Here is a 27,408-nt window from a genome sequence, read left to right as displayed (position 1 = left end):
TTGAACAACACCACAAAAAAGACTTCTCTGATGGTTTCACATGGTTGAGTGAATATTCTGTGCATTTTATCCATGTGGGAGTGGAGGTGGGGGTGTGGGGAGATTATGTAGAACACTTTAGTAATTAAAATCATGCTGTTTCTCTATTTTTTATTTATCCAGTCTGAAAACTTTTCGGGCTAATGGGGTACGTACATTCATACATACATACATACATACATACATACATACATACATACATACATACATAGGCAGCGGGTTTGGGTATGACATCATAAAACCCACTGCTCAGTTAAAATGGGTATACACTATAAGTAATAGATGAGTTTTACAGTTTGGCCAGCAAAATAACTGCTAGTACCAACAGAGAGGATAAAAAAATACAGACTGGTAATAGCAAGAGAAGCATTTCCGAAAGGGGCAATATCTAACAGAAATTTAAATGTTATGAAGTCTTTTCTGAAGGTATTTGTCAGAAGTGTAGACATGTATCAAAATGAAATGTGGATGATAATCAGTCCAGACAAGAAGAGAATAGAAACTTCTGAAATGTGTTGCTATAGAAGAATGCTTAAGATTAGATTGGTAGATTGAGATTATATTGGTAGACTGAGTACTGAATTGAAATTCTAGCATAATTTGATATAAAGGAGAAGTCAGTTCATAGGAAACGTTCTGAGGCATCAGGGAATTATCAAATTGGTTAGGAAGTGTGTGGGGTAAAAATTGTAGAAGGTCATATACAGTAAGAAGGTTCAAATGGATATAGGTTGCAGTAGTTATGCAGAGATGAAGAGGCTTGCATAGGATAGAATAGAATAGCATGGAGAGATGCATAAAACTATTCTTGTGATTGAAGACAGCAAGTGCAATTATAACAACACTCCACATGACATGGAAAAAAATGTCTTACCATGCAGAGTACAGCTGGAGCAGGAGTCAGCTTTGATATTTGAATCATTGTTAAAATTTCTGGCATTTGTCCCTCACATGCCCCAGCATAGAATAATCTGAAACATTAAAAAATAGGATTACAGTTTCTGAAATCTTTATAGCAATTGATAGTAACAGCCTACAACCAAACTGAGGAAAATGTATTAATGCAAATATAACATTTTTGTGTAGTCTTGTTTCAGCATACAACCACTTTGAAGAATTTAAGAGACTATTGGGGTATATCGCTGAAGTATCTACCTCAACAATAAATGTTATTGAATGATGACAGACTATCAGATCATTGAATTCTGTGCTAATGATTTGGCATGGAGTAAGATACAATGTGTTATGGCAGGAATGCTGCAATCTTAGGTTCTTGTAATTGCAGACAAATCTTCTGATATATTCAAGATAGCCGAAAGTAGAAGCCCAATTTATTATTCCTGTGTCTATTCAATATTAATCAAGTTTCAGCCCAAAATATTTTGTTAAACTATTAGTAATTTCTTAACTTTTTTTCTGCTAATTGCTCACACTTTTGCCAAGTCAGATTATTTGCAATAAATACAAAATTATTTCAATCCTTGTGAGATGAGTCCTAAAGAGGACATCACTTATCGGGAGTGCGTTAGCGCTTCAAATATAAACATAAAGAGTGAAAAATATGTGTAATATACAGATCTCACAGTTTTTATAGTATTCCTACGTGTATTGTGTGCCATTATCACAAAAATAGAGGAAAGGATGAAGTAGAAACAGTTAAACATAATGAAACAAACCAAGATAGCAAGTGCTCAGCAAAACAATCTTGTGAATATAGCCAAATTTTCGAAAATAAACGAGAAAAGACTCAAGCCAACAGGTGTAATTTTTGCTGTTGCAAGAGAATTTGTTATGATATCAAGCTAGTGAAATTTATATAAATTGTGGATGCAGCATAAATAAAAATCAAGTTATGCACTGGTACTACTGAAAATCTTAGTACAGTTCTGAACTATATATTTAAAGTGCACAAATGGAAATGAAGACTCAACAGTGACAGTATTCCAAGCATGCCTCTCTCTCTCTCTCTCTCTCTCTCTCTCTCTCTCTCTCTCTCTCTCTCTCTCTCTCTTTTTGTGAAGCATAGGACAGAGAAGTAAACAACTATCGTCATGATGCGCATTGTGTAAGTTGGTCAGCGCAAGGCACAGAACAAAATCAATGGCTTGAAACTAAACAAATAGACAATAAAATAGTACAAGGAAATACTCGGGATGAAATTTCCTGACAATGAATGAAAGACGAAATTTTGCAAGTGAATGCTCTAATTGCACATCTTACTGATAGTTTGAAGGCTCTAGAAGAACAATTAAACTGTATGTGTGCAATAAATATTGCGTCAATTTGTTCAGATGTCCAAAAATGTAGACCAAATTTGCAAAAGGAAAAACAAAACAGCGACACTGCTGAATGTTCTGATAATTGTGTTACATCACACGTCTCAGTAAAAATATATATTGCACCAACAGAAATGGAATTAGCATACCAGCAAGACAGGGTACAGACAAATTATGTCATGTATCAGCTGAACAAGTACATTGTAAAAGCAGGTGAACAATACAATCATGCCACAGTACTTGATGTAAACAGATTCTTAAGAAGACAAGCTTTCACATGCCAGGGATTGCATATAAACAAAAGAGGAACTATGCAGAGAATTAAAGTATGCAGTAACAACAAAAAAGCAGACCATTGTCATGGGAAAAAATGTAGCAGTAACTGTCATGCCAGAAGTACAAAAATCCTCTATATAATCAAAAAACCAGGAAGATGGAAAAACTGGACCATCACATTCAAACAATGCAATAGACCATGCTGAATCAATGAAAATAGAAGCAAATGCAGCATTAACAGCAGTACTGGAATAAACACACTGTAAAAAACAGGAAGATCACAATGTATCAACAAAAACAACTGACAGTGGACTAAACGCAATAAAGAAACTATCACACACAGCACCACAAAAAGATTGTGAAATACATCAAAGCACACAACCAACAACTTCAGAAGTTGAACAAATAGAAGTGAAACCAATGTGGACTTCACAGAGGGTATGAGCAGTTCCCCACTATTTAGCAAAAAAATTTTTATTCCACAGCCAACGAAAGAGAAGGACAAGATAAATAATAATGAATACAGCCTAGCCACATATCACGTTCCAACTACAACAGATTTTCAGCAACCCAGAACTCATAAAGCGGAAGAAAAGAACATTAAAATATTGTACCAAAATATTCAGTACTTGGGCAACAGGAAACTTGAAGTGGAAGTGGTCCTGAATGAAACATAAGCAGATAAATTACACATCAGTGAGCATGGGCTAAATGAAGCAGAGCTTAGCAGCCTAATAATAAGAGACTATGATTTGATTAAATATATCTGTAGATCAAAACATACAATAAGAAAGTACAATAAGAAAGTAGGGAGTCTACAAGGTACTGAATACTGTAAATATGTAATCCTTCCAGCTTGCATTGAAAAAGATTTTCAAATCACTGGCTTAATGAGAGAAGAGCTCAGAATTATCTGTGTATACAGGTCCCCAAGTGGTAATATTACATTTCTGAAAAAACTAGAAAATTATTACTGAAGATTAAAATGAAAGATGATGTAATATGTGGAGACTTTAACATAGATATGGGTAAAGAATCAAAACCAAAACAAAAATTTAAAGAGGCATCATTACAGTGTAACATGAAAACAATAATAGATGTACCTACAAGAGTGACTGATCATAGTCAAACCATTATTGACAACATAATCATAAATATTGAAAATAGTAAATGTGAAGCAAAATTTCTACAGACAGCAATCTCTGAACATCGTGGGTTAATAATTCAGATCCACATAAATAGTAGCTCAAAAACAGCAGAAATGCAAGATAAGAAAAAAGTCTAGATTATCAATGTACAAAACATGAAAATTTTCAAAATAACACTGAGGAAAGAAGAATGGGCTGAAACAATGCAAGCACTAGGCTCAAATGAGAAGTATGATGCATTTCTTAACACACTAATGCATCACTTTCATATAGTCTTCTCCAAAGTACCCTATCAGAAAAAGCAGGGTCACCGTTAGAAATAGATTACAAAAGAAATAACTGAATTCAGGACTTGACTGAAGGAACTCGGACAAGCAGGGAATATGGAGACATATAAACAGTATCAGAAGAAGTACAAGCAACTAATAAGAGAAGCAAAAGCCATTTCAATAAACAGAGCCATAGCAAATTCAAATAAAAAAGTAAAACAACATAGGATATAATCAACAATGAAAGATATATCCAAAAAAGTGTAAAAGACAGCAATTTTATTAAGTCAATGTAGTTACAGATGGAACAAAAATTGCTAATATACTAAATGACAACTTTATAGATGCTGTTCAAAAGTTACAAGGGAAAACAGATCATCAGTGGTCGAAGCATGCTAAAACACTTGGCCAGCCATCCCACACAGTGTTCCTGGAACCAGTGACAAAAACAGAACTCATAAAAATAATCCAGAAATTAAAACCCAAAAAGTCTGCAGGAGATGATGGAGTATCAAATTATTTAATAAAACATGAATGAAGAAATAATCAAACCTCTTTTGGATGTTGCAAACTGCTCATTTAGAGGAGTATTCCCAGAAAAAAAAGTAAGCAAAGTAGTACAAATATTTAAGAAAGGAGACAAAAATGGTTCAAGTAACTGCAGATCAGTGTCTTTTCTCTGGTTTCTCAAAAATACTAGAAATGCTCATACATAGTACGTTGACCACATTCCTGGAGAAAAACAGTATTTTGATTCGAGCACAACATGGTTTCCAAAACAAGAAATCTACAGAAACCACTATCTCAAGTCTCACAGAATCCGTTATAGATGCATTAGACAAAAGAAACTGTCTGCTATGTTCTGGGCTTGTCTAAAGAGTTTGACACAATCACCCATACTACACTTATTCAAAAACTTGAAAGCTATGATATTTACGGACATGCAGCCAAGTGGATAGAATCATACATCAGCAACAGAAAGTAGTAAGTGGAAACAGAAACTGGAAGCAGATGTGAAATCAGAAACATTAAGTACAGAGTGCCTCAAGGATGTGTACTTGACCCACTTCTATTCAACCTATTTGTAAACAATATTGATGTCAGTGATAAAGATAAAAAAAATACTACATGCAGAATACATGACACTAACAAATGTAGAAAAAAGTCTGGAAACACAGGAAAGAAGTGTGTTTATGTCAATAAATAACACTGTACAGTGGCTCATACAAAATAACTTTATTTTAAACCAAAAAAAGACATTGTTCATGGTGTTCACAAACAGAGAAAAGGAAGAACACACAGATATATTCATAGATGAAACAAGGCTGAAAGAAATTACCACTATTAAATTTTTATGGATTAGAGTTGACAATAAGCTCCAGTCGAGTCAACTTATAGATAATGTTTGCTGTAAATTAAGCACTGCAATATTTGTTATGAAACAGCTTGCACATTATGCCAACAAGGTGCTTCTATGTACAGTGTACCATGCTCTATTTAAGCCATACCTGCAGTATGAAATAACTGTTTGGGGTAATTCCAGCAGCAAAGATACAAAAAGAATATTTTCATTGAAAAAAAAAGCTGTTAGGATCATCTTCAACAAGAAACAAAGAGACTCGTGGAGAACTGTTTTCCATAGTCTAAAAATACTGACACTTCCATCTCAACACATTACAAAACAATAATATCATTAATAAAAGAAAATGCAGTACTATAAAGAAATGCAGATGTTCAAACACATGAGACAAGAAATAAAGACCAGCTGAGATGTATACAACACTGACTGAGAATTGCTGAAAAAGGTCCTCAATACTCAGGTGCTGAAGTCAAAGTGCTTTCCAAAGAGTCTACAGCACAATGTGAGCAAAAAGACATTCCAAAAACTTTTAAAGGATTATTTAATGGAAAAAGAATTTTATAGTGCAGAAGAGTATGTATCAATGAATGGATCAATGAACAAATGAAAAATGCCACTATTGCTGTTATAGAGGTACTGTAATCAATTGAACAAATTATGATATATAAATAACTTGAGAATGTGAATACCGAGAGAAAAATTTATACATGAGTATGGTGTAGTATGTAAATAATTTTCAGAACCTAAAAAAAATGGGTGAAAAATGTATGCAGCATTATAATAAGTATTGCCACGATGTTTTAAATTGTAACAAATAGGTTATATATTGCAAGAAAATATGTTTAAGTTGACTTGTTCAATATTACAAGTACACACAAATGGGACCAAATAAAACTCAAAATCAATTTAAAAAAATCATGAGTTTTCATTTTTGATCATTTCAGGTTTTATAATACTGACTGAGGTTTCTCACCCCCTCTCCTTGTTATGTCATGATGTTAAAGAAGATAATACTGATACCATTTCCAACAATCTTAAAGATGTGAATGAAATATGATGAATTCTAAAAGGAAATGATTAATGGAAGAACAGATGCAGTATATAGAAAAAAATTAACTTTCAGAGAATTTAAAAGCAAATGCATCAAAATTGTGTGTGAAAATAATAATTCCACTGTTAAATGCAGAGGAAAGAGCAAATAGGTGGGAAGAATGCATTTAGGACCTCTATCAGGAGAACTATCTGATGGACTGATAGAAGAAGAAATGAATGTGGATTTAGAAGACAAATTGCCAGTGCTTTGGAGGACTTCAAAACAAACAAGGGAAATGTGAGAGATAATGTTTCTTACAGATTTCTAAAATCACTGAAGGAAGTGGCAACCAAAAGATTATTCCAGTTATTTTGTAGACTCCTTGAGACTAGAAACATATCATTGAATTTTCCAAATAATATCATACACACAACAGCAAAGGCACATCAATACAAAAACTATTGCATTATTAGCTGAACACACAGACATCGTACTTGCTGACCAGAATGATTTACAGAAGAAAAGAAAAGAACAATGAGAATCTGTTAGATGACATTCAGTTTGCCTTTAAAAGAGGTACTGGCACCAGAGAGGCAACTCTGATACTGCATTTGATAACTGGAGCAAGATTGCAGCCTTTCTTCTCTAATGCTCAACCTGTGTAACAAAGAAGCTACAAAAGAAACATGAGGAAGTTTCAGACATGGGATTACAGTTCATGGTGAAAGGATCTCAATGATAAGATTCACATATGACACTGCTATTCTCTTTGAAATTGAAGAAGAATTACAAGAACTGTTGAATGAGCTTATTAGTTTACTGAGCAAGAAATTAAAGCTAATAAAGACAAAAGTATGAAGCAGCACCAGAAATGAGATTAACAACAAACTCAACTTTTAAAATGTGGAGCTTGAATTAGACAAAGAAAGTGTAAAAATTATGTTCCCTTTTGAACATTTATGAATTTTCAATTTTGTGCGTCATGTCTTCCAGCGATCTGTTTTACACGTTTGCATCAGAGAATAAAACTCCATTCTGAACCACAGATAGGGTTGCAGATTCCATGTGGAAAATACATTTAATTCTAATGTTTTGGCTGTGAATTGCAGAGTTCATCTTATTTCAACAGGAAATTAATTTTTTTTAAATTGTCCACCACAACTGCAAATATTGCTTCAGATTACCAGTTTTGGATCTCAAATGGCCATCTTCAGATCCAAAAATGAAAATTAAAAACTATAGAATTTATCACATGTAAAATACACGTAGCATTCTAAAATAATGAGGTAATGAATTCTCATACTCAGTTACTGCATAGGAGGCCCAAGGAATGTCATTAAAGTAAAAGTATTCTATTACATGTTGTATAGTGGAATCAGAAAATAAAAATGAAATAAAAATCCATCCACAATTGACAATTGGTGTTTGTTACAAAAGCAATAAAAATCCATTACAGCAATGCTAAACTGTTTCATTAAAAAATGCTCATGCAGAGTTGGTCATGCCCCACAAAAGAGCTCTGACTGTTGGTTTGTTTGCATTGCAGCCATTCAACTCTTGTAGGCATCAGGCTACATCCACACCTTTTCTTTCCCAGCAGTATTCAAGTGGAAAAAAATTGTCCATGTGAGGGTGGAGTATTAGAATTCATGCCGTTGCTGCACAGGCAGGATGCATAATCAAGGTTGTATGCAACAGAATGCACCCTGGCCTATTTGTCTATAGGAATTCTTGCTGCCTGAGTGGTCTTTCAAGCAAGAAGTTTCTACTGAAGCAAATTTAATGCCCACTGTAAATTTTTGTTGGTTTATCAGTTGCTTTGAACAAATTTGAATCTCTTGCATGCCATAGCCTCACACATTTATGTATCTGAAACAGTAATTGCTAGCAGCCACAGCTATTAACATAATCAAAAAGAACAATCCCAGAGTTCTTTATTTGTTTTAGAAATGTCAATATAGACTATGGATAACAGTTTTTTTTAACAATTTAACAGTCATTCCATAATACTCAAAAAATGTATCGATATATTCCTCAGTTTCTAACGTCAGTGAGTGAACTTTCCCTTTGTCACCTTGCACTTAGCATAGTGTGGAGTCACCTTTTTCTCTGCTTCCTATACTGCAGCAATGCTGAGCTAGTAATAAATACAGTGTAATAACTAAATTGCTATCCAATTGCTTTGTTCAAGAAGTAGCTTCTCTGGCATGTGTACCTGGCCTTCTGACTGCCAATGTTTGTCAGTTTTTCCTGTTGTGTGGTCAATATACTTTCTAAAATTCTGCCACATTTTGTACAGCTCAAATCCTGCTGGAAAAATTGCATGTGTGGCTGTAGGGTCGGCAGCAGAACAGGCACACTGGAACAGCAGCTATGGGTTGCTTACTAGACAGCTTTCTACAGCAGGAGGCTGTTCTATATGTTGAAATATGTGCCCATAATGAACTCATTTGGCTCATTCAGTAACTTATCCAGTTGTTCTTGTTTGGTGTACTCCTCCAGTGTGTCCACATAATGAACCTTGTTGGCTATGTCCATATTTTTATTTTTATTGATGTTTTTAGTTTGCAAGTGAAAATCCAGTGTTTCTTGTTAATAGTGAGTTTATGTTTTTTGCAACAGGCCAGGAATTTCATTCCAGTTTGGCCTGTATAATGCTTTCCATAGTTATGACTTGTAATATTGTACACCCCATAATTGGTACACTTATTTGTAGTTTTTATGTTGTGTCAGGGATGAAATTTTAAAATTGCTTTCATTTTGAATGCAGTTTTAAAATCTTTGATTAACATTCACTTAATTTTATTGGATGAAGTAAACTGTATTTCATATTAACATATTTTATCATGTCTTTAGTACTTTTTCTAGTTTACAATTTCACTTTTACACTTACTTATTGTCATGATACTAAAGGTGCCCATTGAGGGTCAGTATTATAGAGGAAGATAAATACAAAGATATAGAACAACACTGAATGAAGAATCAGCACAAAGGAGGACATATTAAACTCTTTGCATTTATTTGATTATCTGTACAGTTCACTCTACTTGACGAATCAGAATGACTGAATATTGTGTCAGACTAATTAGTATAAATAAAGTATTTTGTCATAGGGGGATAGTTTTTTTTATCTTCATCAGTCATTAACATTAGCAAGTCTTATCAGAGAAACTTAACTTCTATGGAGGTGGGGCAGAAGTTTGTTACCCAGAAATTATTTGAGCTTATGTTCGTTACAGACATTTTCACTGTGAACATCAGTTGTTGTGAATGGATCTCTTTCTCATTTGAGAGAGAGACTCACTATGCAGATGTCTGTAGTGCAATATTTCTTATTTGCAATGAGTTGATTTTCTCACTCTTAACAATAGGAGAGAAGGAAAGTTGCTACTCACCATATAGCGGAGATGCTGAGTCGCGATGGGCACAATAAAAAGATTCACACAATCATAGCTTTCGGCCATTAAGGCCTTTATCAGCAGTACACACACACACACACACACACACACATCAGAGAGCTGAAACTACACTCTATATACACTGCACTCTATGTACTACACTGCACAGCAGAGCCATTAATAAATGATGTGTGGTGTATAAAAAAGTGTGTTTGGGGGAACAATAGAAAACTTTTGGTTAAAATGACGTTATTATTACCTTTTTTAAAATATGTTTGTAAAAATTTGTAATACCTTGATGAAGTGAGCAGAATTCCATTAACAGCTCCAAAAGTGGATAATGCCACAAAGACTGGTATAGTCCATGCCATAAATCCAAATAAGCGGTTCGCAAAGGTCTGTTAAAAGAGAGCACATTTTAAAACACTTGTGACGGAAGAACTGAAAGATGTCTTTTACAACTAAACCAACAATTCCTTCAAAACCCACCATGCTCACTTCCAAAGACACAGAATTTTCTTTTTAACACCTATTGTGTACAGTCATCAAACGCTTTTTTTTAACGTACAAAACAGCTCTTACTGATCATTCTCCTAAAATAATCTACAAGGAAGTTAAAAGAATAGAGAGTGCTTGTGTACAACAACAACAGAAACAACCACAATTCATCAATGATCATTTTATAGAGTGATATAGACAAGTCACATAAGAATAATACTATTGAATATATGAAATCAATGCTTAACTATGTCAGGCAGAAATAATTATGATTATCTGCAGAATATAACATTTTGTAAGATTATACTTACCACAGCCACAGCTTCAGAACCCAGGACTTCTTCTGGAGATAAAGTTGTGTAGAATGCTACATTGGTCATGACATAGACAACAGTGACAAGTGTGCATGAAATTGCAATGGCCCGGGGCAAATTCCTTATAGGATCCTTTAGTTCTTCAATGATGAAATTCAGATAATTCCTATAAAGCAGAATAATGTTATTGGTAATAACAAATATTAAGACAAACAATAACTGTAAATTAAAATTAGACAGTTTGTTGTAATCTGTTGCTCGAGTCTAAACTGTGTAAGAAGATTCCTGCCGGCTCACAGCACTGTTGCCAGCTTTCAGCTGCAAAGTGCTGATGGTAGCAGGCAAAAACAGTAGCCATCTATGGGGCTGTGAAACACTGAGGTGTTGCCATAGAGATGTTTGCAAAATCACATTACATTATTGGTTGAGGTAGGCCTGCAAAGCAGTCACAACTAGCCCACCTGCAACTGTCAGGGATCAACATATGCCAACTCAACTATAGTCAGTTTCATGTTCATAAGCTTCCTACAGATAAAAAAAGGATAATAGTTCTTACTCACAATTAATTTTTATCTGATATTTTGCTACAAGTTCATAAACCATGTAGTACAGATAAATGTATTAATATAATTTCTGGCTGATTAGCTGCACCAAAGAAACAACTTTCATCAAAGCATCATAGCATTCAAACTATCAAGAGATCCAACAAACTTAAATAACATCTAGAGTAGTCAGTTTATGTGACAGACTTCAGTTTTCATAAATTGAATTTCAAAAAGAATATAACATGGGTAATAAGTTTAAATTATGTGTAAATGTGCAAAGAAATAAAGAGATGTGAATAGAAATTTCATCACTTTACATTTGTTGTACTCAATTTATGTAAGTTGCCACTTACCATCCATTATATGCAAACAGCCCCGAATAGAATGACAGGGCCACAGACGTCACTTCAGATTTAGTATTTTCAAATGTAAAGTATTCTGTCTGGCCTAAAACAAATACATAAAAGAAAATTATATTTCCTCCAATGCAAATAAGATTTTTCTTTCTTTCTTTCTTAAGTAACTACTGTGCATCCAATCTATTTAATGTTGCTAGATCTGACAGAAAATGTGTTTTCCTACCAAATCAGAAATGATTTTTATTATTAAAAGAGACTTCTTTGCTTGCTAGCAGTGCTTACAGCAGTATTAAATCATCAAGTTTGAGAATATGATAAACAACATGATTATCGCTGTCCTATGGTGACCATGTACAATTCATGTCTCCTTTGTTGAATTACAGTAAATGTGTTCATAAAGTCTTACTCATGAAAACTGTCATCATGAGCAATGAACCAATGTGGCAGTAGCAATAGTATCGTATTTGAGTAGAAGATGTAGAAAATGAAAATAAAGATATCGAACAGATACAACTGTCTAATGAGGACATAAAAAAAATTTACTTATTAGACAAGATCTGGCACAGGCCACAGCAAGCTATCATTCATCATAAGTGGTTCTGTAAAGTACCAAACAAAAAGCACTCTTGGTTTAGTGTCCATTTAATCCAAATTTTTGTTCATCTAAGCAATTTTCCTCTTATGTAGAGGTTTCTACTGTTTTAATTACTCAAAAAAGGTATCTCTACTTACATGATCTCAATCTCAGTTTGTTTGACTTAAATTCAGTCCAATATCTTTTACTTGGTCAATTCCATAATTTCATTCATTATACATAGGTTTATTCACAAGTACCTCTGACATATCAGAAGATGACTGTAAAAACTACAAGACATATATGAGGTGTTACCCAGAATATCCAAGAGCTTGACTGTAAAAGTCAGAAAACTAGACTTACATCCTAATGTCCTCTCTCACCTTCAAGCTAATCACATTAGGCATTTATTCAGTGATCCCAGTGTTGTTCAGTGCGTTCAGGACCTGTTCCAGTTCAACTTGCATGATTTAAATCTAATCAAAATACCACCCTTTCAATGCAATTTTCATCTTCAGGAACAGGTAGAAATCACACAGGTATAGGTCTTATGAGTAGTGGGGGTGGGGGACCATTGTCATGTTGTTATTGGTCAGGAATTCCTTTACAGTGAGAAGAGGTGTGTGCAGATGTATTGTTATGGTGCACCAAACAGTCTTTCTTTTTCTTTAAACCTCGCCGTTTGTGCCAAATGCTTTCCCTCAGTCACATCAAAACCTCACAGTAAAACTGTGCATTGACAGTCTGACTAGGTAGGACAAATTCCTTGTGCACTATTCTTTGAATGTAAGAAAAAAAGCATTGATTTCATGTTGTGAACTTGACAAGATGCTTTCAGCCCGAGAGAAGATGACTTTTCCATTGCAATGACTGCTGCTTCATTTCAGGGTCATAGCCATAGATCCAAGATTCATCACCTGTTATGACTCTGGGTAAGAATGCCGAGCACTCTTGAACTCTTTGTTACAGTTCAGTGCAAGACTGAATCCTGAGAGTTGATCAATGCTGAGAAGGCGAGGAACAAACTTCACTGCAATTTGTCTCATGTTCAGTTCATCAGCTAGAATTTATTGACATGTATCATAAGATGGCTCAAGTCTGTAACAAACATTGTGAACTGTCTGCCCCTGGTCTTTATGAATCACTCCATGTAATTTCATGGTTATTTACGGTTTTGTTCACATTGATCGTCAATCAGAATGGGTAGCACCTTTTAGAAAAATGTCATATCAGTAAACAGAACATCCCTACAGGTTTAGATTTGTAATACATGCCAGAGTGCACCACTGAACATGTAGACAAATCACTGTGTATTGTCACAATGAGTTAATCATGCCTGCAGATAGGCGAGCCAATGAACAGATTTCCGTAGTGGGCTGCTGCTGTTGCACCTTTTCGAGCAACGAATTGTGCTCATGTATAGACTTTTCCCACGTTGCCAATGGTCCCCATATTGATCACCTACAATGTGAGTTTGAGACTTAGAGAGATGCTCTATTCACTGACAGGTATTTTTGTATGTCTTTTAGTTTTCACACAGCTGTTTTCAAAAAACTGGAGGTACTTATGTATAAGTTTGTAAAAGTAGACAAATAAGTTGATGTGCAGAGTGCATGTAAGAAAAACAGTCAGAAAGTGTGACAAATTCCCAAATGACTTTGGCTGGGGGATTAGTTGACTGTAAAAAGGAAGAGAAATTAGGATTTAATGCCCTGTGAATGAGGGGATCATTAGAGACCCGACAGAAGTTCATAATGGGGAAGAATGGGGACTGATATTGGCTGTGTGCCTTTCAAAGGAACTGTCCCAGTTAGTTCACTGTAATCAATCCATTTTTAAATGAGGTACTGTCCATTATCTGAAGAAGAAGAATTAATTTTTATGGTCATATTAGCATGAATTCCAGAAAGACATGAAAGTGAGAAGGATGAAGGAAGGAAGGAAGGAAGGAAGGAAGTAAGATTTAAGATTAATGACTTGTCAAAGGCATTGTAAAATGGGAGGCTCATTTGCTCAGCTGGATGAGGTTGTCAGAGGAAACTGGCCATGTTCTATTCAAGGGAACCATTCATCTGGAAGGAAACCATGTAAAACATAAATCTGAAATGATCCCACTTCTTCCAGGTGGAAGTCCCATACATCAATGACTGTGTTTCATAAGTACGAACTGTGTGAGAAAGTTCATTTATGAAGATGTTTGAAAACTAATGCTCAACAAGAACCAATACTGCTGTAGAGCACATATAATAGAAATAAGGTTACCTTTCCTTCAGGAGGCGAGAAAAAAAACAATTGATTTTCCTGCCATTAAAAAATACTTATGGATAACATTTACCACATTTTGCTTTTTTGAATCACTACCCCAAGCTTCAACATCAATTTCACCTGAATCAATCACTCCCACTTGCTACACAACTTAATTGTAGAACACTATTGTTAAGTGCATTCAACGCTCTGCAACAAAAACAAACTTGACTAAATTTATAGAGTTGAATGAAATGACCTACCTTTTCGAATTCTCAATTTAAATCCAGTTGCATGATATTGTCCCATTTTTGAGTACACATGTCCCGAGTGGGTCCATGCAGCTTCTGTCATTATGGCTGCTTCAGACCAGATACAGAAGCTGCAGAACATAGCCTTGCGGCAAGAATTACATGCTCAGTACTTCATTAGGTTTGCTGTGTTGCACCGTATACACATGAAGTAGTTAAATTGCTCAGTTGATCAACATCTTCATCTCATTTTATTGTAGCTTTTCAGTAATGCCCGGAATTTGTTGAACGTAGTCTCTTATGACCAACGCATTGTTCACAAGTACTAAACTCTCGAATAATCTATCAAAATGTCAATTTAATTTTTATTTTTAGTCCTATAGGTACCATATTCTGTTACCTCTTTCAAGGATGATTTCTTTTTAAGATTTTGCTTCATTTTTACATGTTTGTGTAACTTCCAACTATGACACAACAATTCATTTTTTCAATATTGACAAGAAAAAGCAATGCTCTAGGTGAAATTCAATTACATTTCTGAGGAATATTGCAGTAGCTCTAAGATGGTTACACAGCAATTTTCCTATATCAAAGAATGTGATTTCTTAAAGAAAAACATAGTCATTTTAAATTAATTATCTAAGCTTTTCATAATTTCAGTTCAAACTTTCTATTAAGTCTTCCGTTAACCTAGTTCATTTTATAACTCACTTTACATGTCACACTACCAGAAAAAAAGTTAGTACACCTGGAAATATGGCGTCAATTTTTATCCGATGACAACATGTGCCACCTGGGGGATAGTAGATGTATTGATAATTGTTTCAACGTCGTCAGTCTATGCTGGTATTAGTGGTCACATGGAAATTCTCACACCCATAGACGAGGTTCTGATGTACATGCTGCAAGTCGCCCACAACTATTGTCGTATTGTAAGGGAAGCAGTGGCAGATCGTACAGCTACCACAGCACAGATAAGATGTTGTTGTTGTTGTTTGGATTGGGGGGCACTCAACTGCGTGGTTATCAGCGCCCATACAAATTCTCAACCTTCGCTCTGTCTAATCTCGCCATTTGCATGAATGATGATGAAATAATGAGGACAACACAAACATCCAGTCATCTCAAGGCAGGTGAAAATACCTGATCCCGCTGGGAATCGAACCCGGGACCCCGTCCTCAGGAAGCGAGAACGTGACCGCAAGACCACTAGCTACAGACAGCACAGATAAGAGGGCTAGTGAGCCCTGATGTGTCAACATGAACTGTTGCGAACCTGTTATTAGCAGTGGGACTATGAGCATGCACACCTCTAGCCCGTCCAGCATTGACATGCACAGCTCGACTTGTGCCACCAGACGATCACCTGGAAGATGGAAAGGCGTGCCATGGTCTTCAGTGGAAGTGATGGTCCTTTGCACGAACTACGTAGACCTGGTGAGCACTGTTTAGAAGAGTGCTTTCATACAAGACACTGGCCCCATCCCACCCATCCCAGACCTTGCAATCTAGGGTACAACAAGCTACAACTCTCGTTCAACTTTTGGTGTTTCTTGAGGGGATGCCAACCAGCACTCGGTATGTACAGAATCTTGTTAGACCCATTGTTTTACTGTTCTTGAAGAAGGAAGGTGACGTGTTGCTCCAACATGATAATGCTCACCCACACACTGCCTGTGAAACTCAATGTGCTCCGAAAGACTTGCAGCAACTTACCTGTCCAGCACTGTCTCTGGACTTGTCTCCAATCGAGCACATACGGGATACGATGGAACAAGAAGTGACTCGTTCAACTCGTCAACCTACAACTCTTACAGAACTACATAAACAGGTCGAGCAGACATGGTATAACGTATCCCAGGAGAGTATTCGCCATCTGTACGATTGGCTGGATGCCAAATTAGCACCAGGGAGGCTACACTGCGTACTATTATGGATGTTTCAGCGTCTGTCGATACCTGATATCTCACAACCGCTTGTGTTGTTAACGTACAAATGTAATCATTTCATGTACTCCACAGCATTGTTGCAATAATAAATCTTGAGGAATTGAAAACCCCTAAGTAGTATACTAATTGTTTCTGGCAGTGTACATAATTTTTACATCACTATATCAACATTTTCACTTCACTTCCTTTTTAGTATTAATTTTCCAGGTATTTCTAGATCTTAAAAATTCTGGCCCTGCAGTTACAGGTCCTGTTTCATATTCGTAAAGTAGATTAATTCTAAATAGGGGCAACTGCCCTCCCCCCACTGGCACCACCCCCTCCCCCTCCCGACCCAGCGGGTCCCTGATTACGTCGATGTGCAGCTAGATCACGCAGGTGTTTTAACATCAGGCCGAAGTTTTTCTTCTCCTGGCGTTCGAAATAAACCACTATTTAGTCCAGCTGCTTTGTTCCCTATGTATGTACCAATGTGTTCAGACTGTGGCCCAATTTCGTCAGCTAAGCCACCATCACAGTCGTGATGGTCTGCAGACGAACAAATGGCCGTAATTTAGCAATCAGAAATCAAAAGGTAGCCAAGGTCAGTGTCATTTCGCAAACAGTTATTTACGTCAACACTTGTGTCGGAGCATCATGAAATGTTTTCAAATGGTTTACGAGCTCCGGTCGACATTGCCACCACTTTCGTTATTCAGTGTACAAACTACGTCAATGAACGTGCAGATGGCTGGTCATAGATTGTTCTTCCAGTCTGACACCGTCTAAATTCCAACTCCAAATCCAGTAGCATTGTTTTTCAAGAATTCCCCTTCGTCCATCCTATTCAGTGCACCTTTTTGTCCACGAACACCACCACCTTTCCCTTTCAAGTCATTTTACACCCGCAACAAACGGGGCAATACAGCACTGTAAAACTTAACGTTTAGTTCAGAACTGAAACAGCCAGGATCCTTGTACGGTGGTTGGCTGTATCTTAAATTTAATGACTGTCGTCGACGATTGTTGCCGTTATTACTTCCGGAGTATTGAATGCTCTACAGTTATTTTACGAATAGTCCGGTTTAATGAAGACCGGATGAACGAGGTTTCACTGTAATTTTCACAGTCCGCAACGACCATGGCACTAGTGTACTGTGTTGTCCCAGCAGGTCATCTGCAGCTACACAGTTTCAGAGAAATCATATTCGCGAGAAATAACAAAACTTTCCGGAAACAGACGCACGCTTACTAACTGTCACAACATTCGAGAAACAGGAAGTGCCCACTATCTGGTAAGCTGGTGGTAGGTTGGTCAATTTAGCAATTGAAGGTCTGAAAGGCTTACTCGGTAAAGTGCGCTACCTAGCGGCGCTAACTGGCCGCTTCCTGCAAGGTCTGCGACCGCCTCCGCTCCACAAAGAGCTGCCAACAAACGCGACTGGAAGTGGTACGGAGGGCGGGAGAGCGGCAGGGACGATGGACGGGGAAACATCCCGACCTACTGTGGCGCTCCTGAGGGCTCCAGGACAATGGCCCAATCAGCTGCACTTAATGCGCGTCGTGACTCACCGACTGGCTGCCTAAGGAGACGTACATTACCTCAACAATTGAACTAAAATCTATGAGCGTTGCGATTTCAGCTCTGCTAAACTGTTCAGCTGTAAAGGTGCGAAAATAATCAATTTCCGTAGGATTTTTTGTATGAAATTTTCGCCATTTGACTGTAAATTGTTTGTTTATAACCTACGTTTCTAGCATTTGTAGACTTAGAGAAAGCTTTTGACAATGTTAACTGGAATACTCTCTTTCAAATTCTGAAGGTGGTAGGGGTAAAATACAGGGAGCGAAAGGCTATTTACAATTTGTACAGAAACCAGATGGCAGTTATAAGAGTCGAGGGGCATGAAAGGGAAGCAGTGGTTGGGAAAGGAGTGAGACAGGGTTGTAGCCTCTCCCCGATGTTATTCAATCTGTATACTGAGCAAGCAGTAAAGGAAGCAAAAGAAAAATTCGGAGTAGGTATTAAAATTCATGGAGAAGAAGTAAAAACTTTGAGGTTCGCCGATGACATTGTGATTCTGTCAGAGACAGCAAAGGACTTGAAAGAGCAGTTGAACGGAATGGACAGTGTCTTGAAAGGAGGATATAAGATGAACATCAACAAAAGCAAAACGAGGATAATGGAATGTAGTCGAATTAAGTCGGGTGATGCTGAAGGAATTAGATTAGGAAATGAGACACTTGAAGTAGTAAAGGAGTTTTGCTATTTAGGGAGTAAAATAACTGATGATGGTCGAAGTAGAGAGGATATAAAATGTAGACTGGCAATGGCAAGGAAATCGTTTCTGAAGAAGAGAAATTTGTTAACATCGAATATTGATTTAAGTGTCAGGAAGTCGTTTCTGAAAGTATTTGTATGGAGTGTAGCCATGTATGGAAGTGAAACATGGACGATAACTAGTTTGGACAAGAAGAGAATAGAAGCTTTCGAAATGTGGTGCTACAGAAGAATGCTGAAGATTAGATGGGTAGATCACGTAACTAATGAGGAGGTATTGAATAGGATTGGGGAGAAGAGAAGTTTGTGGCGCAACTTGACTAGAAGAAGGGATCGGTTGGTAGGACATGTTTTGAGGCATCAAGGGATCACAAATTTAGCATTGGAGGGCAGCGTGGAGGGTAAAAATCGTAGAGGGAGACCAAGAGATGAATACACTAAGCAGATTCAGAAGGATGTAGGTTGCAGTAGGTACTGGGAGATGAAGAAGCTTGCACAGGATAGAGTAGCATGGAGAGCTGCATCAAACCAGTCTCAGGACTGAAGACCACAACAACAACAGCCATTCTCAAGTGCACGCTGAAATATTACAATATATCTCATCTGCCTTTGACATGTCACTGTGCACAATGTCAATCACATTATGTATCTTCGCTATGCACTCACATCTTGAAATACGATAACTGATCTATAAGTTGATGACATATCACAGACAGGTGAGATGCATCGTAGCTTTTCAGCATGCATTTGAGAATGGCTATAAAGCCAAAATCATGACTGTGTGAAATAAAGTTTACAGTCATGTGGCGGTAATTTCATTCAAACAATTCTACGTGACTGTAGTTCCCGCACGAAGGAAAAATCATTAGTTGCCCTAGGGATTTCCAAACCGACCTTCGTTAGCTTACTTCCAACTCACGTTATGTTCTAGCCCGTAAAAAAACACTAGCTCGTCTTTGTTGTTGTTATTCTTGTTCAGTCCGAGGACCGGTTGGATGAAGGTCACCACTCTACTATATCCCGTGAAAGCCTCTTCATCTCTGCAAAACTTCTGCAACCTACGTTCATTCGAACGCAGCAGAATGCCATCCCCCTCTTCTGTCTACTTTCCCCTTCATTTCTGCGTATGCAGTGCTTCCCACATCATTCATAATCTGCTGCATGTATGACTCCTTGGTCGTCCCCAGCGATTCCTTCCCTCAATAGCTACTCCTGATATTGTTTCAGTGATGGCACTGGGTCTTAAAATGTGTCCTACGACGTTGGCTCTTCTTCTGTGGAAGCACATTCAAAGAAGTCTGATTTCCTGTACACGTCTCAGCATCTTTTCATTGGTAGCTCTGTCTCTCCAGCTGATCTTATTGTTGTTCTGCTGCACCAGTCCTCAGGGCACCTAGCTGTCTTCTCTCTTGTTTCCCTAGTGCCCAAGTTCCACACCCGTATAGGGCCACACTCAAAACTAGTGCTTTCATAACCCGTTTCCTTATTTAAGTTCTTTTTTTTTTAATTAAATGCAATTTTGACCTGCTGTATTCTGCTCACAATTTCTCTCCCGTTTCTACTATTCCTTGTAATTTTGCTTCCCGAATAGGCAAATTGCTCTATCATTTCCAGTTCCTCTCCTCCAGTTCTTATTCTTAAAGGTTCATATTCTTCCTCAGCACGGCATACCGTTCCTTAATCTTTGGCTTGTTTGTTCTCATACCATACCGATTGCAAAAAATACTTTCCACTATACTGAGGATCTTCTCCAGATCTTCTTCTGTCTCCGTGACTACAGCAATATCATCTGTGTAACGCAGCACGTCTACATTCTCCCCATTAATTTTGCTTCCCACCTCAGCAGTCCCATGAACTTTGTCTGTAACTTCCTGGATGTAAGCACTGACTATAAGAGATGAAAGAGCACATCCTCGTCTCCCGCCTTTTCTGATTTTTGGTTCTCTTTCCTGATGAAAATTTCTAATCACAGCCACTTCGTTCTTGTAGAGGCTGTGTATCACCCGCGCGTCTAAGAAAGACTTGCTCTCTTCAGTACTCTGAACATCTCGTCATGTCATGAATATCTCTTCACCTCGATTCGATTGAATAGCACCTCATTAGTTATCCAATATACAAATCTGATCTTCAGCATTATTCTGTAGCACATTTCTGAAACTTCTGATCTTCATGTCTGAACTGTTTAGTGTTCACATTTCACTCTCACACAAGGCTACGCTTTAGACAAATACCTCCAGGAAATACTTCATAACACTTACATTTACAATCGAAGTTAACAAATTTATCAGTTTTAGAAATGCTTCTCTTGCTGTTCTACTCTGCATTTTACATCCTCTCTACTTAAGACACAGTCATATACGATGCTGTTCAAGTAAGAAAATTCATCCACTACTTTTAGTGCCTTATTTCCTAATCTGATTCCCTCAGTATCGCCTGGTTTAACTCGACTACATTACTTCACCCTTTGCTTTACTTTCGTTAATGTTCACCTTGTGTCTTCTTTTCAAGACACTATCTATTCCATTCAAGTGATCTTCCAAGTCTTTTCTCTGACAATTACAACGTTGTCCGTAAACCTCGAAGCTTTAAAAGAAAAAAAAAAGATAGATTACTGTTCACATTTCAATCTGAAAAAACCTGGGAGATTTCTAATTAAATACTTCTAGTACTTGATCCGCAATGTCGTGATAGCATTGAAGCGCTGTACAATAACAGACGAAACAGTGTTACTTTAAGGTAAGTATAGATATATTTACAATTTTTAACTACTTCTTTAATGGTTAAATGTATTGCAAATCATAAAGTAAGTGATAACACTTCCAGACTAAGTACTGAAATTCATCACGTGGCTTGTTGACAAACTTTCCAGAGTGTCACAGAAATGCTGAAGAAACTCAACTGACAGACAGTTCCTATTACAGTTAACTGGAATATCACAAATAAATTTCAGTATCCAAAGAAAGCATTCTTACAAAGTTTCAAAAAATCCTACAGACCCCTATGTATCGGTCCCGTAGGAACTGTCAGAACAAGATTTAGTTAATTACAGTGCGCAGAGAGGCATTTAAACAGTCATTCTTACTGCCGTCCATACATGAATGGAACGGAAGGAAGATCTATAACTTCTATGCACATCACAGTGGTTTGCAGCGTATGGTTGTACATGCAGATGTAGAGAGTATGGAATGGATGGTAGATTTTGTTCAATTTTCATTGGTCGTATTTAAAGGCTTCAGGTTTATAGCCTCTTAAAGCAAGTAGCAGAGAGACTTCGACAGACAATGAACCCTGCTGAAAAACGGCCCGAGAAGGCCGCAAACGTGTGAACCACCTGCAAGTGAGAGATGCCTACGCTGCAGGCGCGCAATCCAGTCGGACTTCATCGTGGAGATGACGCGCGTTTATACGTGTCAAGAAGAATCACGTACTGGAAGAAAGGAATGTTACGGATTTACGTCTCGTTGACAACGATGTTATTAGTGATGGAACATAAACTCTAATTGATGAATGACAAAGAAGGAAATTTGCAATGCTCTTTTCACTGTAACCCTCCCAGCATATGCTTTAAGCGAGTTAAAGGAGACTACGAAAATCTAGATATGGATAGCTGAACGGGAATTTGAACTACCGCCCTCCAGAATGCGAGTCCAGAGTCTTACCATCATGCCACGTTGCTTCCTATGTAATACAGACGTCAAATTCTAAAAGTCAAAAATTTATGATTTGTTGAAAGTGTTTCTCTTCATTGCATGATCGTTACTAGAATAATATAAATGTCACTGCGCTTTCTGCTAATCTCCTTTCGGCTTATGTTGCTCTTTCTTTACCGCATAACCTACCTGCTTTTACCATATTAGAAGGTTTCACGCACAAAGGCGGGGTTTATTCGACTTGTACAAAGACAGTACGTTCTTCGGATCTATTCCAAACAGCGATTCGTCAGAGAACCAGATACGGCTCAGTTTTAAATATCTCCCTCCACGATGTGCTTACAAATAATTTATTCAGGTACAGTGGTTTCACATTATCAACAGTGTGTACCAAGGGATTGCGTGCGTAAAAGACATCAACTGACTGACTTGATATTCCGGGTTCTGGGGGTATTTTTTGCAAGGTTGCCGTTCTTGTTTCTCATAATTCGTAGAAGACTCAGTTGAATGCATCACTTCTGTCTGTACCTTTTGCTGGAAAACTGTGTTCCATTGATGTGAATCTTCAGGTTTTGGCGGCGCAAAGACGGTTCCATGAAGTTTCGGGTGTGCAGCCGCAAGAAATCTCCTTCTTCTGACGAAAGCAGTCTGCAAGATGAACTTTCCCACTTACAAAGAGTGTTTGAAGACAATGGGTACTCTCCACAACAAATACAGAGGGCACTGAAAATGAAACCGCAAGAGGCCACAAAGAAAGCAAAGGAAGATGAAGAAACCTTTAAATCGATGGCCTTCCTGCCATATGTGGGTAGCCTCTCATCAAAAATAGGACGCATTCTCGGCAGACACAAAGTAAAAGTGATTTTTCGTCCTCCACCCAAGACAGCTGCACTCGTGGGCTCTGTCAAAGATGATTTGCTGCTCCGAAAATCTGGAGTTTACAAAATTCCATGTGAATGTGGCCTTTCTTACATCGGACAAACAACTCGTACTGTCCAAGAAAGATGTACAGAACACCGGAGGTACACACGACTTTTACAACCTAAAAAGTCGGCAGTGGCAGAGCACTGTATTGATAATGGTCACAGTATGTTGTATGACAACGTCGAAATTTTGGCAACTACATCATCCTTTTGGGACTCGATAGTGAAGGAGGCAATTGAAATTCGCTTGACGACGAATTTAATTAATAGAGATAGTGGTTTCAATTTTGATAAATCATGGAATCCGGCACTTGCTGTAATAAACTCGCAAAGACGTCGTCACAGTGCAGCTCACAATGATGTATCGATATGCCAACACAGATCAACTGCGGAGTCATAGATACAACTCGCGCACTATGCACGTCTCTGGCGCATTTGCATCTGTGGCCGCGTGCGCAGTCGCGCGGTACAACAGTATAAAAAAGGGACGAAGCGAGCACTGGAGCGGCAATCTTGCGGCTCACTCTGAAGATGGCTGAACGTTATACAGCCGAAATATTAGAAGGACATTTCTTGCGGCTGCACACCCGAAACTTGATGTAACTGTGTTCCATTGTTTGAACAGTGTTGACAGTCTTAAAATAATAATAATACAGAGACAGCATTTTTAACCTCACACTTTAGCTGTAAACTGCTATCCTAGCAATATATTTCCAAGTCATCCGTTCCTACCACTCATGCCGCTGACAAGGGAACCTCCCCATCGCACCCCCTCAGATTTCGTTATAAGTTGGCACAGTGATAGGCCTTGAAAAACTGAACACAGATCAATCGAGAAAACAGGAAGAAGTTGTGTGGAACTATGAAAAAATAAGCAAAATATACAAACTGAGTAGTCCATGGGTAAGATAAGCAACATCATGGACACTGTGAACTCAGTAGCTCCGTGGTCCTGTGGTTAGCGTGAGCAGCTGTGGAACGAGGGGTCCTTGGTTCAAGTCTTCCCTCGAGCGAAAAGTTTACTTTCTTTATTTTCGCAAAGTTATGATCTGTCCGTTCGTTCATTGACGTCTCTGTTCACTGTAATAAATTTAGTGTCTGTGTTTTGCGACCGCACCGCAAAACCGTGCGATTCGTAGACGAAAGGACGTGCCTCTCCAATGGGAATCGAAAACATTTGATCGCAAGGTCATAGGTCAACCGATTCCTCCACAGGAAAACACATCTGATATATTCTATACGACACTGGTGACCGCATGTGCGTCACATGACAGGAATATGTTGTCAACCCACCTAACTTGTACACTTGGCGAATGGGTAAAAAGGTTCTTCTACCTTGCCCGATTTAGGTTTTCTTGTGAATGTGATAATCACTCCCAAAAAATTGATGAAAACATAAGAGTTTGTCGCATAAACTGCAACAAATGAATGCAATAGTTTCACAGTCGCACAGTTTTCCCAGTGCTCTGTCAAAACATTTGTTTTTAACGTTATCAAATTTTTCCGTGTTTAGACCGTCAAATCCTGCATATGTCCAAGCAAATCTGAACATGTCCTGGAATTATGGAGAGCGAAGTTGATTATGTGTGAGTGCCTGAACTTTGATAATTGACACACGATCACGTAAACAATACTGCTCAGTGTACCTGTGCAGCTTCGCAAAATAATTGTCTGAAAATAAATAATTAAACTTTTCAATCAAGGGAGGACTTGAACCAAGGACCTCTCACTCCGCAGCTGCTCACGCTAACCACGAGACCACGGCGCTCCTGAGCTCACAGTGTCCATGATGTTGCTTATCTTACGCATGGACTACTCAGTTTGTGTATTTTGCTTATTTTTTCATAGTTCCACACAACTTCTTCCCGTTTTTTCGATTGATCTATGTTCAGTTTTTCAAGGCCTATCCAATGTGCCAACTTATAACTAAAACTGAGGGGGGGGGGGTGCGATGGGGAGGTTCCCTTGTGAGACATTACACCTGTTTTACTGAAACCGGAATGAAAGTCACCATACACTGAGGACTTCTTGAAGATATAATACTTCATTAATACCCCAGTTACTATTCACACGTTTTGTTGACTATATATATGTACACACAAAAAGGTACGGCCAAACTTTCAGGAAACATTCCTCACACAGAAATAAAGAAAAGATGTTATGTGGACATGTGTCCGGAAACGCTTAATTTCCATGTTAGAGCTCATTTTAGTTTCGTCAGTATGTACTGTACTTCCTCGATTCACCGCCAGTTGGCCCAATTGAAGGAAGGTAATTTTGACTGCAGTGCTTGTGTTGACATGCGACTCGTTGCTCTACAGTTCTAGCATCAAGCACATCAGTACGTAGCATCAACAGGTTAGTGTTCATCACGAACGTGGTTTTGCAGTCAGTGCAATGTTTACAAATGCGGAGTTGGCAGATGCCCATTAGATGTATGGATTAGCACGGGGCAATACCCGTGGCGCGGTACGTTTGTATCGAGACAGATTTCCAGAAAGAAGGTGTCCAGACAGGAAGACGTTCGAAGCAATTGATCGGCGTCTTAGGGAGCACGGAACATTCCAGCCTATGACTCGTGACTGGGGAAGACCTAGAACGACGAGGACACCTGCAATGGACGAGGCAATTCTTCGTGCAGTTGACGATAACCATAATGTCAGCGTCAGAGAAGTTGCTGCTGTACAAGGTAACGTTGACCACGTCACTGTATGGAGAGTCCTACGGGGGAACCAGTTGTTTCCGTACCATGTACAGCGTGTGCAGGCACTATCAGCAGCTGATTGGCCTCCACGGGTACACTTCTGCGAATGGTTCATCCAACAATGTGTCAATCCTCATTTCAGTGCGAATGTTCTATTTACGGATGAGGCTTCATTCCAACGTGATGAAATTGTAAATTTTCACAATCAACATGTGTGGGCTGACGAGAATCCCCACGCAATTGTGCAATCACGTCATCAACACAGATTTTCTGTGAACGTTTGGGCAGGCATTGTTGATGATGTCTTGATTGGGCCCCCATGTTCTTCCACCTACGCTCAATGGAGCACGTTATCATGATTTCATAAGGGATACTCTACCTATGCTGCTAGAACATGTGCCTTTACAAGTACGACACAACATGTGGTTCATGCACGATGGAGCTCCTGCACATTCCAGTCGAAGTGTTCGTACGCTTCTCAACAACAGATTCGGTGACCGATGGATTGGTAGAGGCGGACCAATTCCATGGCCTCCACGCTCTCCTGAACTCAACCCTCTTGACTTTCATTTATGGGGGCATTTGAAAGCTCTCGTCTACGCAACCCCGGTACCAAATGTAGAGACTCTTCGTGCTCGTATTGTAGACGGCTGTGATACAATACGCCATTCTCCAGAGCTGGATCAGCGCATCAGGGATTCCATACGACGGAGGGTGGATGCATGTAACCTCGCTAACGGAGGACATTTTGAACATTTCCTGTAACAAAGTGTTTGAAGTCACGCTGGTACGTTCTGTTGCTGTGTGTTTCCATTCCATGATTAATGTGATTTGAAGAGAAGTAATAAAATGAGCTCTAACATGGAAAGTAAGCGTTTCCGGACACATGTCCACATAACATATTTTCTTTCTTTGTGTGTAAGGAATGTTTCCTGAAAGTTTGGCCGTACGTTTTTGTAACACCCTGTATATATGAAACCGGTACCGGCTTCGACGTCCCCAGAGGTTATTATCGTCCTCAATGTACACTCACTCTCCGACGTCAATATCAGACACTCTACGTTACCTTAGGCAGCCAGTCAAACTACGTGATACATATAACGTACGATGATTGTCAGTGTTCTTCATAAATGTCCGCAGCTCGTGGTCGTGCGGTAGCGTTCTCGCTTCCCACGCCCGAGTTCCCGGGTTCGATTCCCGGCGGGGTCAGGGATTTTCTCTGCCTCGTGATGACTGGGTGTTGTGTGATGTCCTTAGGTCAGTTAGGTTTAAGTAGTTCTAAGTTCTAGGGGACTGATGACCATAGATGTTAAGTCCCATAGTGCTCAGAGCCATTTG

General features: G+C 38.4%; 1 protein-coding gene across 1 annotated transcript in view; it reads right to left on the bottom strand.

The window, feature by feature from the left end:
- LOC126253006 (large neutral amino acids transporter small subunit 1) overlaps positions 1-27,408 on the bottom strand; it is a 389,967-nt gene that overhangs the window by 37,205 nt on the left and 325,354 nt on the right. The window contains exons 4-7 of the mRNA XM_049954057.1: positions 11,510-11,603; positions 10,609-10,777; positions 10,094-10,197; positions 914-1,010 (exon numbers count right to left, since the gene is read on the bottom strand). Of these exons, the coding sequence (XP_049810014.1) occupies positions 914-1,010; positions 10,094-10,197; positions 10,609-10,777; positions 11,510-11,603 (464 nt within the window). The remainder of the gene's footprint in view (positions 1-913; positions 1,011-10,093; positions 10,198-10,608; positions 10,778-11,509; positions 11,604-27,408) is intronic.

This window comes from Schistocerca nitens, chromosome 4 (assembly GCF_023898315.1).
Source record: "Schistocerca nitens isolate TAMUIC-IGC-003100 chromosome 4, iqSchNite1.1, whole genome shotgun sequence".
NCBI classification, from domain to species: Eukaryota; Metazoa; Arthropoda; class Insecta; order Orthoptera; family Acrididae; genus Schistocerca; species Schistocerca nitens.
Note: the sequence above shows the minus strand (reverse complement) of the source record. Positions and strands in the feature narration are given on the sequence as shown.